Consider the following 16,055-nt stretch of genomic DNA (forward strand, 5'->3'; position numbering starts at 1 on the left):
AAAAAAAAAAAAACGTCACTTAGAAGGGCTCAAGAGCAATATTGGACAGGTAAAATTATCTTTAAACATGAAGATGGGTTGATTGAGGTTATACAGTCTCAGACACAGAAAGAAAAAAAGAATGAAAAAAATGAACAGAGCTCTCAGATCAGACATCAAATGTACCAATATACACATAATGGGAATCCCAGAAGAGAGAAAAGAACAGGAAAAAATTTTTTTGAAGAAATAGTGGCCAAAAGCATCCTAAATTTGATGAAAACATTAATACACATATCCAAGAACAAACTCCAAGTAGGATAAAATGAAAGAGATTTACACCTAGACAAATTGTAATAAAACTGTGGGAAGTCCAAGACATAAGGAGAATCTTGAAAGCAATGGGAAAGTAGTGACTCATCATGTACAGATCCTCAATAAAATTAATAGCTGATTTCCCATCAGAAGCCATGGAGGCCAAAAGGCAGCAGAATGACATATTCGAGGTGCTGAAGAAAAAAAAAATCTGTCAATTAAGAATTCTATAACTAGCAAAAATGTCCTTCTATCCTAAATACTAAAGGGATTCCTTTTGGCTGAGATAAAAGGACAATGGATGGTAACTTGAATTCATATGAAAATGAGTACCAGGAAAGATAACTACATAGGTACATATAAAAGACGACATAAATGTAATTTTTTTTAACTTTTTTCTCCTTTTTTTCTGATGAGACGATTGCATAGAGCAATAATTATAAATCTATGTTGATGAGCACACACTGTATAAATGATATTTGTGACAATAACAGCTTAAATAAGAAGTGAATGAAGTTACAGTTACAAAATTGTTGTTTTGTTTTTTTGTTTTGTATGATTTTGTTAAATTGGTATTAGTCCAAATCAGATTGCTATAGACTAACATGTTCATTGTCATACCCAGGGGTGACCACTAAGAAAGTAACTCAAAATAATATAGCAAAAGAAATAAGGGAATTAAATTGGCACACTGGAAAATATCCATTTAACAAAAACGGCATTAATTGAGGAACAAAGGAATAAAAAGGACATAAGACATATAGAAAGCAAATAGCAAAATGCAGACATAAATCCTACCTTATCAGCAAATACATTAAAGTGGATTACATTTTGATTAAAAAGCAGAGATTAGCAGAATGAATAATAAAACATGATTAATTATATGCCGTCCACAAAAGATACCTATAGATTCAAAGACACAAATAGGTTAAAAGTAAAAGGATAGAAAAAGATATGCCATGCCAACAGTAACCAAAAGCAAACTGTAGTGGCTGTGCTAAGAAGAAAGGGATAACCTCAAAAGTCCTGTATCAATAGTGCCTCTATAGCTAATTACCCATAAGTGGAAACAACCCAAATGTCATTCAACTTGTGAATATCCACCCAATGGACTACTACTAAGCAATAGAAATGCACTACCGACATATGCAACAACATGGATGAACCTTAAATGCATTATACTAAATGAAAGAATCCAGAATCAAAAGACTAAATACTATATATTTCAATATATGACATTCTGGAAAAGTAGTTGCCACGGGCTGATAGGAGGGGAAAGAGTTGACTTCAGCAGACACAAATGAATTTTAATGGGTGATAGAACAATTGTGGTGGAGGTTATACAACTGCTATGCACAGTCTGTCAAGATTTACCGAAGGGGTGGGTTTCACCACTCTATATAAATTATAGCTCAGTAAAAAAGTTGCTAAAATTTTAATTTTTTCAAAAATGTATTCAAGGTACAATTTCAAGAGTCATCACTTAAGAGTTTAGAAACAGAAAGTACAAATTCCAAAACAAATAGAAGGTATGTAGATTGAGAAACAAATAAAAGGGGGGAAAACCTATTTTTAGAAAGGCAAAAAAGGAGAGAAAAATCACACAGTGTGGAGTCAAAAGGTAGGACAGCAACGATACAAAAATATCAATAATTACAATATAGATAAGGCAACTGGTTTAAACCCACACACTAAAAACTAAATAAAGTCAGACTGGATTAAAAACAAAGTCCAGCTATGTTCAATTTGTAAGAGATACACCTAAGCATAAGTACATAGAAAGGATGAAAGTAAATAGCTGAGAAAATATGTATTAGACAAATATTAACCAAAAGCAAACTTCCATTGCTATAATATTAAATAACACAGACTATAAAGCAACAACCCTAACAAGGGAAAATGAGGCTCACTACCTAATACCAGGTTTAATTCACCAGAAGGCATAGCAATATACAGGTATAGGTATAGCTGTATATACTTATATATGGGTATATACCTGTATGTATATGGGTATACAATTATATAGGTATAGCAACTATACCTATATATTACTGTACGATATACCTAATGAAATGGTATACCTAATAAAATAATATCAAAAGATATAAAGCAAAAACTGACTGAATTACATAGGGAAATGAACAAATCCACCATTTTAATGGAAATTTTAGCATAAATATCTTAATTATTATAAAGGGAAACAGTAAAAAATTTCTAAAGATACAGAAAATTTGATCTAATGGACCTTTATATAGACCAGTACCCAACAATGAGAGAAAAAATATTTTTTTCAGATTCAGTAAAACATTTATAAAAATTTATCACACACAAGCCCATAAAGCAACAATCAACAAATGTCAAAGAAGTGGTTCATACAGTCTACCTTAACTGCTTGCAATGCAATTAAGTTTAAAGCTAACAATAAAAAGCTAAATTTAAAATCACACATGCATGGAAATTTTAAATAACTGATGGATCAAAGCAGATATGATAACCTATATTAAAAATACTTAGGCCAAAACAGTAATGAAATACTTCATATCAAATCTGTGGGACACAACAACAAAAAAAGCAAAATAGGCAAATTTATAAACTTAAATGCTTATATTTGAAAATAAGTAAATCTAAATATGAATGTGTGTGGGTGTGTGTGTGTGTGTATAACTTAAAGAGAAAAGGGAAAATTAAAACAAACCTACATGAAACAAAATAAAGAAAAATAGAAACAAAGCAGTTTTTAAAAATAAAAAAGCCAACACTGATTAACTGAAAAGAATGCAACTGACAAATCCCTGGGGAGACTACATCAGACCAAAAAGAAAAGTAGAAGGCACAAATAAATCTTAATAAAAGGAGTGATAATAGCTACAAATAGAAGAGTTTAAAGCTTTATCAAGAGAATAATATTATGAACATTTTTATGCAACTAAGTTTGAAAACTTAGAAAACTGACAAATTCCAATAGCACAGATATGGTAGAACAAAACTGACTCATTAACAATTAGAAAGTCTCAATAGTTCTCATAACTACAAATATATTGAGGTGATAGTTAATTATCTTCCACAAAGAAAACACTAGGCAATGACAGTTACATAGAATTGTCCTACCAAATTTCAAGAAACAGATTAGTTCAATCTTACACAATCTCTTTGAGAGAACTTTATAAGCATAATAAAAACACAGGACTATCTTATTCACGAACACATGTAAAAAATTCCTTTAAAAAAATTCTGTTTGAAAGCAGTCTACCAGGAACCCTGTGCTTCCCTCCTTATACTTTGTGACTGTGACAGATTCACAGGGTTATCTGTCTCCTGACACTAAATAGTAACTGCAGCTAGTTATATAGGCAATGAAATAGGTCAAGGCAACCATATCAATACTCCCATGTAATTCTGTCCCTTTGGGAAAGAAAAACTTTTGCTGCTTGCTAGAATATTTGCTAGTTGCTTGAGAAGTGCTGGACCCTCGAACCTGGATTACTCAACTGCAATGCAAACACACTGTGTACAAATCATGTGTCTGGGACTATGCTTGAGTGACAATGTTCTTTGTCTCTGACCCAGGAGTCTCTTGTCTTTTAACACTATCCATGAAACAGTAATTGGCTTAACTTATTAGCCTGGTGAGTAGGGTAAAATCTCAGAGCCTTCACAGCTCTTGATAACAAATATTATCAAATTAAATCCAGCAGTGTACAATAGCACCAAGTTGGGTTTACCTCAGGAAGGTAAAAGTGATTTCAATTGGAAAAAATGCATACATATAATTTACTACCTCAGCCTAAGAAATAAGAATAATAATATAATCATAAGATGAAGAAAAGCATTAATAAACTCAGCACTTGAATAAGGATTACCAAAGTAGGAACAGAAGGAAACTTCTAGAAACTAAAAAAAATTTTTTTTTTACCAAAAAGATACAGCAAATATCAGTTAATGGAAAAGTATTAGAAGCACTTCCTTTAAAATCGAGAATAGAAGGATGCCCAGTATTAATGCTTCTATTCAACACTGTATTAAACATATTACTCAGTACATTAAAATAAGAAAAGAAATTAAACATAAAAGAATTCAAAAGGAAAACACAAAACTCTCACTATTATCAAATGAAATTATTACCTGCATACAAAACCCAAAAGGATTTGTAGACAGATTTTTAGAAGGAATAAGAATTTAGCCAAGAAGGCTTACTATAAGATCAACTTTTAAATTGCATTTCTATATACCCCAACAAGAAATAAGTAGAAAAGGCAACTTTTAAAATAAAAAGACATGGTTTATCATAGGAACAAGAAAATTTATAAGGTGCCTAGAAACTAATCCAACAAAAAATGTGCCTCACCAGTGTGTAGGTAGTTATAAAATTTTATCCAAAGACATTAAATAAGATTTAAACAAATGGAGAGAGTGCTCAAATTCATGGACAGGAAGACTCAATATAATTAACATGTCAATTTTTCCTAAATTGATCCAGACATTCAATGCAATTCCAAAGTACCAACAGCATTTGCGAAACATAGCAAGCTGTTTCTTTTGTATGAGGAAGATCCAAGACACCCAAACTGCCAAGACACTGCAAAAGAAAAATGTTAGGGGAATCCCCAAATGAGATATCAAGTCTTAATACAAGGCCATAATAATAATCATGATAATAAAGTAATTCATGCAAGGTTAGACAAATTCACTACTGGATATACAGAATGGAGATACTAGAAACAGACCTAAACACAGTTGATATACGAAAGAGGTGACTTTGCTGATCGGTGGAAAAAGGGAAAACTCGTCACTAAATGGTGTTGAGACAATTGGTTATTCATAGGGAAAAAAAAGATTAGATCCCTCTCAAAATTGGACCCCTCATACAGTATTAAAAAATCAATTCCAAATGAATGAAAACATTAACTATGAAGAGCAAAATTTATAAAAGTGTTAGGAGGTAATATAGGAAAATGTATTTCTGACCTGGGATAGGGCAGGATTTTTTTTTTCTTAATTAAATTTACTGGGGTGACATTGGTTAATAAAATTACATAGGTTTCAAGCATACAATTCTATAATACATCATCTATATATCACACTGTGTATTCACCACCCAGAGTCACTTCTCCTTCTATCACCATATGTTTGATCCATTTACCCTCTTCTACCATTCCTCCCACCCCCCTTACCCTCTGGTAACCACTAAACTGTTGTCTGTGTCTATGAGTTTTTCTTTGTCTTGTTCCTTTGTTGTTTTCAGTTTTATATCCCCCGTATGAGTGAAGTCGTATGGTTCTCAAATTTTTCTGTCTGACTTATTTCACATAGCATAATAATCTCAAGATCCATCTATGTTGTCGCAAATGGCAGTATTTCATCTTTTCTTATGGCAGAATAGTATTCCATTGTGTATATATACCACTTCTTCTTTATCCAATCATCTATCGAAGGACACTTTGGTTGTTTCCCTGTCGTGGCCACCATAAATAATGCTGCAATGAACATCAGAGTACACACATCTTTTTTTTTTTTTTAAGATTTTTATTGGGGAATTGGGGGAAGGGGAACAGACAACTTGCTGTCCTTTTGTTCTTCAGTCTAGTTGTGGAGGACATTGCTTCACTGGCCCAAGTTGGCACCATTATTGCTCTCTTCCCAGGCGAGGCAGATCAGTCGCCGGCCTCTGAATGGCTGCTCACCGTGGCTGCTGGCTGCTGAAGCTGGCTGCTGGCTACACACGGCAGCCCATGGCAACCTACTGCAGCAGGGGCTGCAGCCTACGCCATCGCCAGCGACTCATGGCAGCCCAGCTTCAGGTTGAGCTGTTGTTCAGCATCTTAGCTGTAGAGGGCAGTGTCACTGGCCCTCATATGAGGGATCCGAACTGGGGCCCTCTGGCGTTCCTAGCCAGCTCTTAACCAACGTGCCACTCAGCGGACCCAGAGTACATACATCTTTACAAACAAATGTTTTCAGATTTTTTGGGTAGATATCCAGGAGAGTAATTGCTGGGTCATACGGTAATTCTATTCTTAATTTTTTTTTCAAAGATTTTATTGGGGAATTGGGGGAGAATAGCGTTAGGGACTCGGGGAAGGGTAACAGACAAGTTGCTGTCCTTTGGTTCTTCAGTCTAGTTGTGGAGGACACCGCTTCACAGGCCCATGTTGGTATTGTGATCATTTTGCTCTTCCCAGCTGAGGCAGTCGGTTGCCGGCCATTGGATGGTGGCTCATGGGCTGCCAGCCATTCACGGTAGCTCATGGCAGCCCATTGCAGCCCTGCTGCAGCCTACGCCATCGCCGGCAATTCACAGCAGTCCAGCTCCAGGTCAAGCTGTTATTCACCATCTTAGGTGTAGAGGGTGCAGCGTCACTGGCCCCCATGTGGGATCCGAACCGGCGACCCTGCTGCTCAGAGCTCACGCTCCCAAGTCAACTCTTAACTAACTGAGCCACTCGACCGGCCCTATTCTTAATTTTTAGAAGAACCTCCTCACTACCTTCCATAGTGGCTGCACCAATTTACACTGCACCACTAATGGTGTATGAGGGTTCCTTTTTTTCCACAACCTCTCTCATACTTGTTATTATTTGTCTTGTTGATGACAGCCATTCTAACAGGTGTGAGGTGATATCTCATTGTGATTTTGATTTGCATTTCTCTTCTTTTTAATGTTTTTATGTTATCTTCTTTACCCTTTATGTTGTGTTTAAGTGTATAGTGATATATTTTGTGTAGGGGTTGTATAGGATTTCTTTAAAAAGACATGATATGCAGTCAATCACGAAATATTTTTAAACTACAATAAAAATAACAAATCTATTAATTAAAAGATACCAATAAAGAAAACAAAAAGAAAAGCCACAAAGTGGGAAAAGATATTTACAATACAAAATAGACAAAACTTAGGAACTCCTATAAATCAATAAGAAACAAATATTCCAAGTGGACATGAGCGAAGACATCAATAGCAATTTCACAAAAGAAACATGGCCAATAAATATATAAAAGATGCTTAATCTTATTAGCAATTAGGAAAATGCAAATTAAGGGTACCACAAGAAACTGTTTCATAATAATGGACAAAATTTTATAAACCTGACAATAGCAAGTATTGGGAAGAAGACAAAAAATGGAAACTATATATAACTTTTGGGAGTATAGTTTTGTAGAAATATTTTGTAGAATACTATGGTACTCTAATAAAACTAAGGATGTATAGGCCTCTACAGCCAACAGTGACTTAAGAACTCTATTGGAGACATAGAAATGTTCATGGGCATTGCTTATAGTAGCCAAAAAAAAGGGGTGGGACTAAGTATCTACAGAATAAATAAATTACAGCATATTTGTATATCAGAATACAACACAGCAATGAAAAAAAAACTACAATGACCTGAATGCATGAACATGGCTGAATCATAAAAACGGAAGAAAGCTGAAAGAAATGCATGTCACAGAAAATTACATTCGGTAGGATTTCCTTTATGTAAAGGTTAAAACACCCATAACAGAAACATACATAACCCCAGTATCTGGCACATGTAGGACTCAACAATACCTGCTGAATGACTTAAAGCAAAGAAATAGCTAATACAAAATCCTGGACAGTAATAACTTCTGGGAGAAGGGATGAAGATGTAATCATGAAAAGGCACACAGGAAACTTTAAATGTACAGAAGATCTACACCAATAAGATGTGACTGTGCCTATTTTCCAATAATCTCACCAACAGTTATTTGATAAAGTTTTGGGAATTCTTCCAATCTGATATCCAATCTGATATGTAAAACTTGAGTATAATTTCAATTTGCACTGTTATATTATGCATAATAATAACTTTCTATATTTTAGCTATTTGTATGCCCTCTTATATCAATAAGCCTGTTCCCTTATTGATTCCCAGAAGCTCATAAAACACAGAAATCAGTACTGTGCCTCCCATATAAATGATAGATTTTTCCAAGTGCACTTTTAAAAATGTACTGAGAATGTTGGGTACAGTTATTCATTTTATTATTTTCTTTAAAATGTTGTTATTCTTTTATATTATATTCACGAATAAAAAATTTTACAAGTAAAAGAATCTTCTACTGCCACAGCCCTTCTTATTTTAAGGGAGATATGTAATTCTTGGAAGAAAACTAGGAATTTTCACAATTTTGAAGTTCTAAATTTTTTATGACTTGGGACATCAATGTTTAATGCCTGAGGACAACTCTCTGGCCCATATGTCAGAGAAAGTATTGCCGTTATACCTTAGGACATGAATTCTAAATTATGTAAAATAACTGACATCATTTCTTCCATAAAATACACTTTGGATTTTTCTTTAAAGTGGCTTAAGAGAACATTTCCAACTAACTGAACTAGCCATATCTGTAATATTAAATTGGCCTTCTTATCCTAATTCCTCAAATATCTTACCCCTCATTCATTCCTCAAATCTCAAAATAGAATTTCTAAAAATTAGCTTGTTGGGACAGAATAATCAAAATCATCATGAAAATTTCCATGTCAGTGTTTCAGAGGAGGACAAGGAAATAGAAAAAAGGTGCTCCTTTGTTCAGTTTCAAGACAAAATGGGATCTTAGAAGCAGTTCCTTCGGAGTTTCTTTTACATATATCACAGTGCTATTTTAAATGCTCCACTCTGCTCCCTCCTCTTTTTGAATACAAAATACTACTATGCAGCTATTAAAACTGATTAAGAAATTATTTCAAGTTTTACCTTCCTAAGAATATACATCTACCATTCATTAGGGACATTTTATTACTTCAATTGCTTCATAAAACCAATACTGTTTTTACCATCTTTAACTTTTGCAAGAAGGCAGAAAAGGCTCTGGTTTTCTTTCATTTCTAAAAGGTCCTTGTTCTTCTGTACTGGATCACCTGAACAGAAAGTGGCACTGACAGAACAACAGACTCTTATAGAAAAGGGTTTTTACCATAGAGGTATCTACCATAGGACAAACTGAAGTCTTATGAAAAGAAATTTATCCACTGGCATGAGCAAAGCTGAGTTACAATTCACGAGGCAGAGCTGGTGCCTAATCTAAAAGACTAGGGGTCTAAGAAGAGATTTTAACAAATGTGAATCAGTAGATACAGGAGAACACTAGGATAAAAGGCCAGACAAAGACAGTACAGTAGTCTCCCCTTATCCATGGCTTCGCTTTCCACAGTTTTAGCGACATGCTGGTCAATGGTGAGCCAAAAAACTTACATGGAAAATTCTAGAAATAAACAATTCATAAGTTTTAGATCGTGTGCTGTGCTGAGTAGAGTGATGGAATCTCGCATCATCCTGCCTGGATCATGAACCACTGCTTTGTCCAGCGTATTCACGGTGCATACTCTACCTGCCTGTTAATAGCTATCTCAGTTATCAGACTGAGTGTCAAGGTATTACAGAGTTTGTGCTCAGGTAACCCTTATTTCACTAATAATGGCCCCAAAGCATATGAGCAATGATGCTGGCAATTTGGATATGCTAAAGAGAAGCCGTAAAGTGCTTCCTTTAAGTGAAAAGGTGAGTACAGTACAGTAAGATATTTTGAGAGACACTACATTCACATAACTTTTATTACAGTATTTTTAAAGCTAGTCTATTTTATTATTAGTTGTTAATCTCTTACTGTGCCTCATTTATAAATTAAACTTTATCATAGGTATATATGTATAGGAGAAAACACACACACACACACACACACACACACACACAGAGGGTTCAGTACTATCCAAGGTTTCAGGAATCCACTGGGGGTCTTGGAATGTATCCCCCAGAGCTACTGCAGTTTAGAAGACTAACATTATAACCAGTAAAATAGAATGAAAGACTAAGAAGATAATAGATATTCAGGCTGATTCATTCAGTTGATACTTAGTATAGATTTTCTGGAATGTGTCCGAATATGAGATAACATGAAACAGAGACATGAAACAGTAAAATATATAATACATGTTTTTTCAAGAATGTTACAGTGGTACAAAGGGGAAGTCCATTGGGGTCAATAGTAAATTATTCATTTATCATTGATGTGTTGTTCTCCATGAATATTAAAAGGAGGAAAACAACTATTCGGATTGATGTTAAAAGTTAAGAAACAATGGTTATTTTTAGAGACAAAAAAAAGTTTATTATAATCATTATGAAAGTGTAACTTTCATACTTCATGAATGTAAATTTAAAAATGACAATCATTCCATAATTTTCTTATAAAGGAACAGACTGACCCCACTCCAACTCTAGCTAGATGGCTGTTTTAACTATAACAAGATGTATTAGCATATGCAGAATAAGGTGAAATATCCCCACAGTTAAATTTCAAATGCCTTGGGTAATCAAGAAAAATATTTTAGATATAAGTATCCCCTGTCCACTTCATACATAATTTAAAAATCCAAAAAATCCTACAGAGAAACTAAAAACACAAGACTTTTACCATTCATATAATTATCCAATTTACAAAGGGCTAACTGTATAAAGAAGCCTAATAAAATTTCTTTCATTCAACCAATGTCATCATTCTTTACACTCTTATTCAACCTTCATTCTTAATGCTCCATTATAAGCAAATACAAACAGAACATGTTTACAGAGACTCAAATAATCTTTGAGGAAAAACAAAATACATGAAAGTATGTATTTTATAAGGCTTTGATTAATGTTCATTCTTCACAAGCATAGACTAAAACGTTTAATCAATACGGTACTTCTGTATTTAGTCCTCTGAATTCAAAATAAACCCCTCTTCCTATGCTATGCCAGAAGAGAAAATTATACTAATTTCAGTTATTTATATAAATTAAGTATGACATTCATCCCAAAATGATTGAGATGAGATTGTCACAGGAGCATGCATTTTGGATTTTAGTACATTTTATTTAGAATAATTATACTTATTAGGTATAGTTCATTTTTACTATTATAATGTTTTCCCTCTTACAATCATGTAATATGTCAATGCTTTTTTATCTCCTCTATCAAAACCTGACATGGGGCATTCCAGCTAAGGTTAAGGTTTACTCTATTAAGTCATTCTTAAAAAAATAAAAGTGTGTTTGGGGGTCAGGGAGGAGACAATGGGAAAAACTACAGTGTTAACTTGAAATGCCTCCTCTAAGAAATTTCAGAGTTTCACATAAAATTAAAGGTAACACAGAACAAAACATTTTCCCTATCAAACTTTGTTAAAATGATAACAGCTAGCTGAAATCCTGAAACTCAATTCAACACTGAAGAATCACTTTTCTTTCAAGAGACAGTATAGTCACATTCTCAAAATTATAGTAAAATCTGACCTATATTGTAACCAAAATTGTCTTTAAAAGGCCCAGAACACATCAATACTGAGTGTTAATGCTACATCTTTAAAAATATCACTCACCTTTCAAACCTAGAGTTTGTAGCTGGAAGAGCCGACCAAGTTCATAAGGCAAAACCCGTAACATATTGTCATTTAAAAGCAATTCCCTGTTTAAAAAAAATTTTTTTTAGTTGAATTCATCAAGCTTTATTAACATCTACAATCATTTTCTTGACCTTCCCTCTAACATACCATGATTAATGTTTACATTCAAGGCACATTTCTATATGCTTATCTAAAACTGGTGTATAATATTAAAGTACTATAAAATGTGTAACTGCCACAACTGTTACCAGCATTTCAATAATGTAGTCATTCTCTAGCACAGATTATTAAAGGTATAGGAATTGTATATCATGCTCAGGCTAAACCCACCCTTTTTTGTCTCTCATCCAAATGTCTATCAGGTGCAGATCAGGGTGACAGATACTCTTAGTATCCAAAGATAACAGATATCTGTGAACCTAGTCTAATTCATAAAGTAAATTTTTATAAACTTCAGGATTTAGCTATAATAACAATCACCTGCATCAATTTTACAACTATAATCACATCAAGATATGATGAACAATCACTGACATAGAACATAAACATTAAAAATAAAGCATAAGATAATATAAATAATAGGAAAGCAGAGATACGGTCTGAGTTTAGGACTGAAATTTTGGGTAGACTATAGAAAAAATAAACAGCCCTCTTATTAGATGACTAAAAAGTATTAAAAAAACAAAACAAAACCCAGAAAACTATCAAAAACATACAGGAAGGGGATGGTGAGGAACAATATAAATGTTTAATTTTAAACATATGACAGCAATTTTTAAAATTACTACTCAGAAGAAAAACAATATAGAAAAGCAATCCTTGTTTGTACTAGGAATGTTTATACAAGGTCTTAAGAGTCCTACAAAATTTTTTCCCATGAAGAATAGACTAGAAATAAATCCATTTATTATCAGGTCTTAAGATTTCCTTAAGGAGTTGTAATATATAAGCATACCTTGCCTTATAAAACAGAGGTATGTTCCTATAAGTTTTACTTACAAACAAATCATATTTTCCCAATTATTTCTAATTAGTCTTATTATGATATACTTGAGCCTAAAGTCAGACTTAGTATTTTAGTTCCACCCCCCTCAAGTATGTCAAAAGAATTTCGTAATACAAGCACAATTCTAGCCAAAACCCTCCAAAAGGAAGTAAAAGAAGTATTCAAGGGAGGCCAACTGAAGCACTGTTCTTAGACAATTGATATTATGTGATCTTCAAACACATATGGAAATCCTACTGTAAGATGAGTAACATCCCATAATTTTCTTATTTGGTAAATTTAGAATGTTATATAGTGAGTCATATCTATATTTTCTCACCTGAGAGACACCATGTTTCCTAGTTCTGCTGGTAAACTTCTGAGTTTATTGGATGACAGATCCAAGTAAACCAGATTATGAAGCTTGGCAATATCAGGTGGAATGCGACTAAGGTAATTGTCATTTAGGTGCAGCGCTGTCAAGTGTGTCAATGACCAAAGTGATGTACTTAAGCTCCGCACTCTACCTAAAAGGAAAAATATTGAAGCATTAAACTCTAGGCCCAAGACAAAGACTAAACTACAAGAACTAAAAAGTAGTAGAAGAGTCTGCAAATATATACAGATGCTGTATCTTTGACATTTAATTTTGTATTTACTGTCATTTGACAGCTTCCAAACACACTTGGCCCTTCTTTTATTTCAGGCCACTTTCGCCTGAAAACCATTCTATCTTACAAACCTTCCATGTATTCAGTAAGATACAGTGTAATAAGGATAAGGAGACCCTTGGAATCATGGTGATCATATGGTTTCAAGGAGAAAGCATGGGGCTTGATTTGAGCTTTTATGGCAGAACAGTCTTGAATTTATTTTTTTTTTAAGTCACAGTCCTAACAAAATTTATCATATTCTCCATGAAAATAGTGTAAGGTATATCCATATCGAGGGCCTGGGTTAGTCTACAAACTTTAAATAGGTAAGAGTCATTACTATGACATAAAACCAACCTTAGATTAGCCACCAGGAAAACCACTTTACCCCCAAAGAAGACATCTCCCTTGGCTTTTTGATGTTAAAATTATAGGTTAACCCTGGTTGAATATTTTCCACTAACTGCAACACACTCAAGGAAATAGTCACACATTGAGTGTTATCAATCAGTCAGCATCTGATAGCTTGGTGGAACATGTACTAGAAAAAGTCAGAAGACCTGGTTCAGAGTCCTGATTTTTACCATTTGTTAGCTATATAGGCCTGAGCAAATCACCTAGCCTCAGCTTCTATAAAATGTGACATTATCTTAATAATTTATATGAAGATTATTTTATAAACTTTACAAAAGTAAAATGGTATTTTAATTATATGTCACTTTTCAAACAACTGATTTTGATTTAAAAAGCAGTGGAAGGTAGAGAGAGCAGAAAATCTCAAAAGGGAAATGTTACTTTCCATACAGCTATAGAGCAGTAAACTCAAACTTAGATCTTCTGTCCAGGGTTCTTACCACTACAGGTTCCTCCATGCTATCTATAATCAGGCTTAAAATGCCGACTAGGATTTTGCATTTTAACAGAAAACAAACTTTTCAAGAGAAACTTATTTCAGTTTTACCCAGGGTTTAACCAAGTGGTTCTCAACCAGGGGCAATTTTGCTCCCCAAGGGACTTCGGCAATCTGGAGATATTTTTGGTTGTCAAAACTAGAGGAGTGCTACTGGCATCTGGTGGGTAGGGGCCAGAAATGCTGCTAAACATCCTACAGTGCACACAACAGCCCCCAACAGAGAATTATCTCACCCTAAGTGTCAGCAGTGCCAACTTGAGAAACCCTAGGTTAACCTAATAGGATTTGCTCATATTCACTCTTTTGAGTACCAATCACCTATCTACCCAGTTGCCTTTTTAGTTAAATGTGCAGGTAAATTCTTGCTACTGACACTAAAATATGGGTTTAACTCTCTTCCAAATGAAAGCCTACTGGGGAAAAAAGAACTACATTCTACACATATAATCTGTATTGTATCAATTCATGAAAGAAAAACAGTGCTTATTCTACTTTTAATAAACTTTTAACTATGTAGTAATTTTAAATTTACAGAAAAGTTACCAAGATAATAGTATACCCCCCTTTTTCAGTTTCCCCTGATATCTGTCAAAAATAGAAAACTAGTATCAGTACATTACTATTCACTCATTTACAGGCTTTACTTGGATTTCACCCATTTTTATACCTTTTCATTCCAAGATTCAATTCAAGACACCATTTCGCATCTAGTCATCCTGTCTCCTGAGTCTCCTCTGGTCTGTGACAGTTCCTCAGTCTTGTTTTTCTGATCTTGACAATTTTAAGGACTGCTAGTTAGGTATTTTGTATAACATCTTTCAGTTGAGTTTGTCTGATGTTTTTCTCACTATTAGGCTGGGGTTATGAGTTTTTATAAATCATACTCTGTTTCTTACCAAATCCTAAATCTGTGAGATCATGTAACACAGTTATCACTTATTTGTTAAAATAAACAGAAGCTTCTAGGTTTTCTACTCTGCCAACACTGGGATGATAGGAAGATGGCAAAGATTTCAATCTGCAAAAATAATTACTCTGCAATAGCCAAAACAAAAATCTATTATATCAAAAAAAAATGGTTTTATTTAGAAAGTGAACTCCCAATGTCTTCAGTTCCAGGTGCCAACTCTGGCTCAAGGTATCAATCTCAAAAGAAAGATGCGAACAAAGATCTTTAGTCACAGATAAAACAGATAAACACTAGTACCTCAGTGTCTTATATTTTCTTGGTTTGTTCATCTAATTAAAAATGTACAAAAGAAAAAAATATAATAATATTCAACTCTTGTTCATCATTGCTATTATATCCCTAATTAAATGCTGCAGAATCCACTCACCCGAGATTTCTAATTCTGCCCAGTGAGATTTTTTCCCATTGGCTACCTCCTCTGCTGACATGATGGTGTAAATTCTGCGAGGATCTGGAGGGTCATATTTTTCCTTTGGCATCCCTATTAGTCTGTAAAACAAAAAGGAAAAATAGTGTGTGAGTTTTCTTTTTGTCTCCCCTTGCCAGGCTACTCAGCCATTTTATACTACAAATTCTTACTAGAAGGAAAACACAGCTGCAGTATGCTAGGCACTCAGAGGAACTCAGTAACAGATGCGGAAGAGAACATTCAAACACGCAATGACACTGGACTTCACAGTGAACGTGGTGGTTGCTTCCCAAACATCCATCCCACCCATTCCCCTTCATTCAGCTGCCTTGTTTTCCAAGACAGACTGACCTACACCGGTTTTCTGTATGGACTTTGACTAATCTAAGAAAATCAGGGTAATCATAGCTTCCTGGCCTCAGTGATAT

General features: G+C 34.2%; 1 protein-coding gene across 4 annotated transcripts in view; it reads right to left on the reverse strand.

Moving 5' to 3' along the window:
- Positions 1-16,055, reverse strand: part of CNOT6L (CCR4-NOT transcription complex subunit 6 like) — a 103,927-nt gene that overhangs the window by 58,555 nt on the left and 29,317 nt on the right. For all 4 annotated transcript variants that reach the window (XM_019629466.1, XM_019629463.1, XM_019629465.1 and 1 more), the window contains exons 2-4: positions 15,586-15,707; positions 13,023-13,209; positions 11,674-11,759 (exon numbers count right to left, since the gene is read on the reverse strand). In XM_019629466.1, the coding sequence (XP_019485011.1) occupies positions 11,674-11,759; positions 13,023-13,209; positions 15,586-15,697 (385 nt within the window). In that variant the 5' untranslated portion in view covers positions 15,698-15,707. The remainder of the gene's footprint in view (positions 1-11,673; positions 11,760-13,022; positions 13,210-15,585; positions 15,708-16,055) is intronic.

This window comes from Hipposideros armiger, unplaced genomic scaffold (genome assembly GCF_001890085.2).
Source record: "Hipposideros armiger isolate ML-2016 unplaced genomic scaffold, ASM189008v1 scaffold_857, whole genome shotgun sequence".
Classification (NCBI taxonomy): domain Eukaryota; kingdom Metazoa; phylum Chordata; class Mammalia; order Chiroptera; family Hipposideridae; genus Hipposideros; species Hipposideros armiger.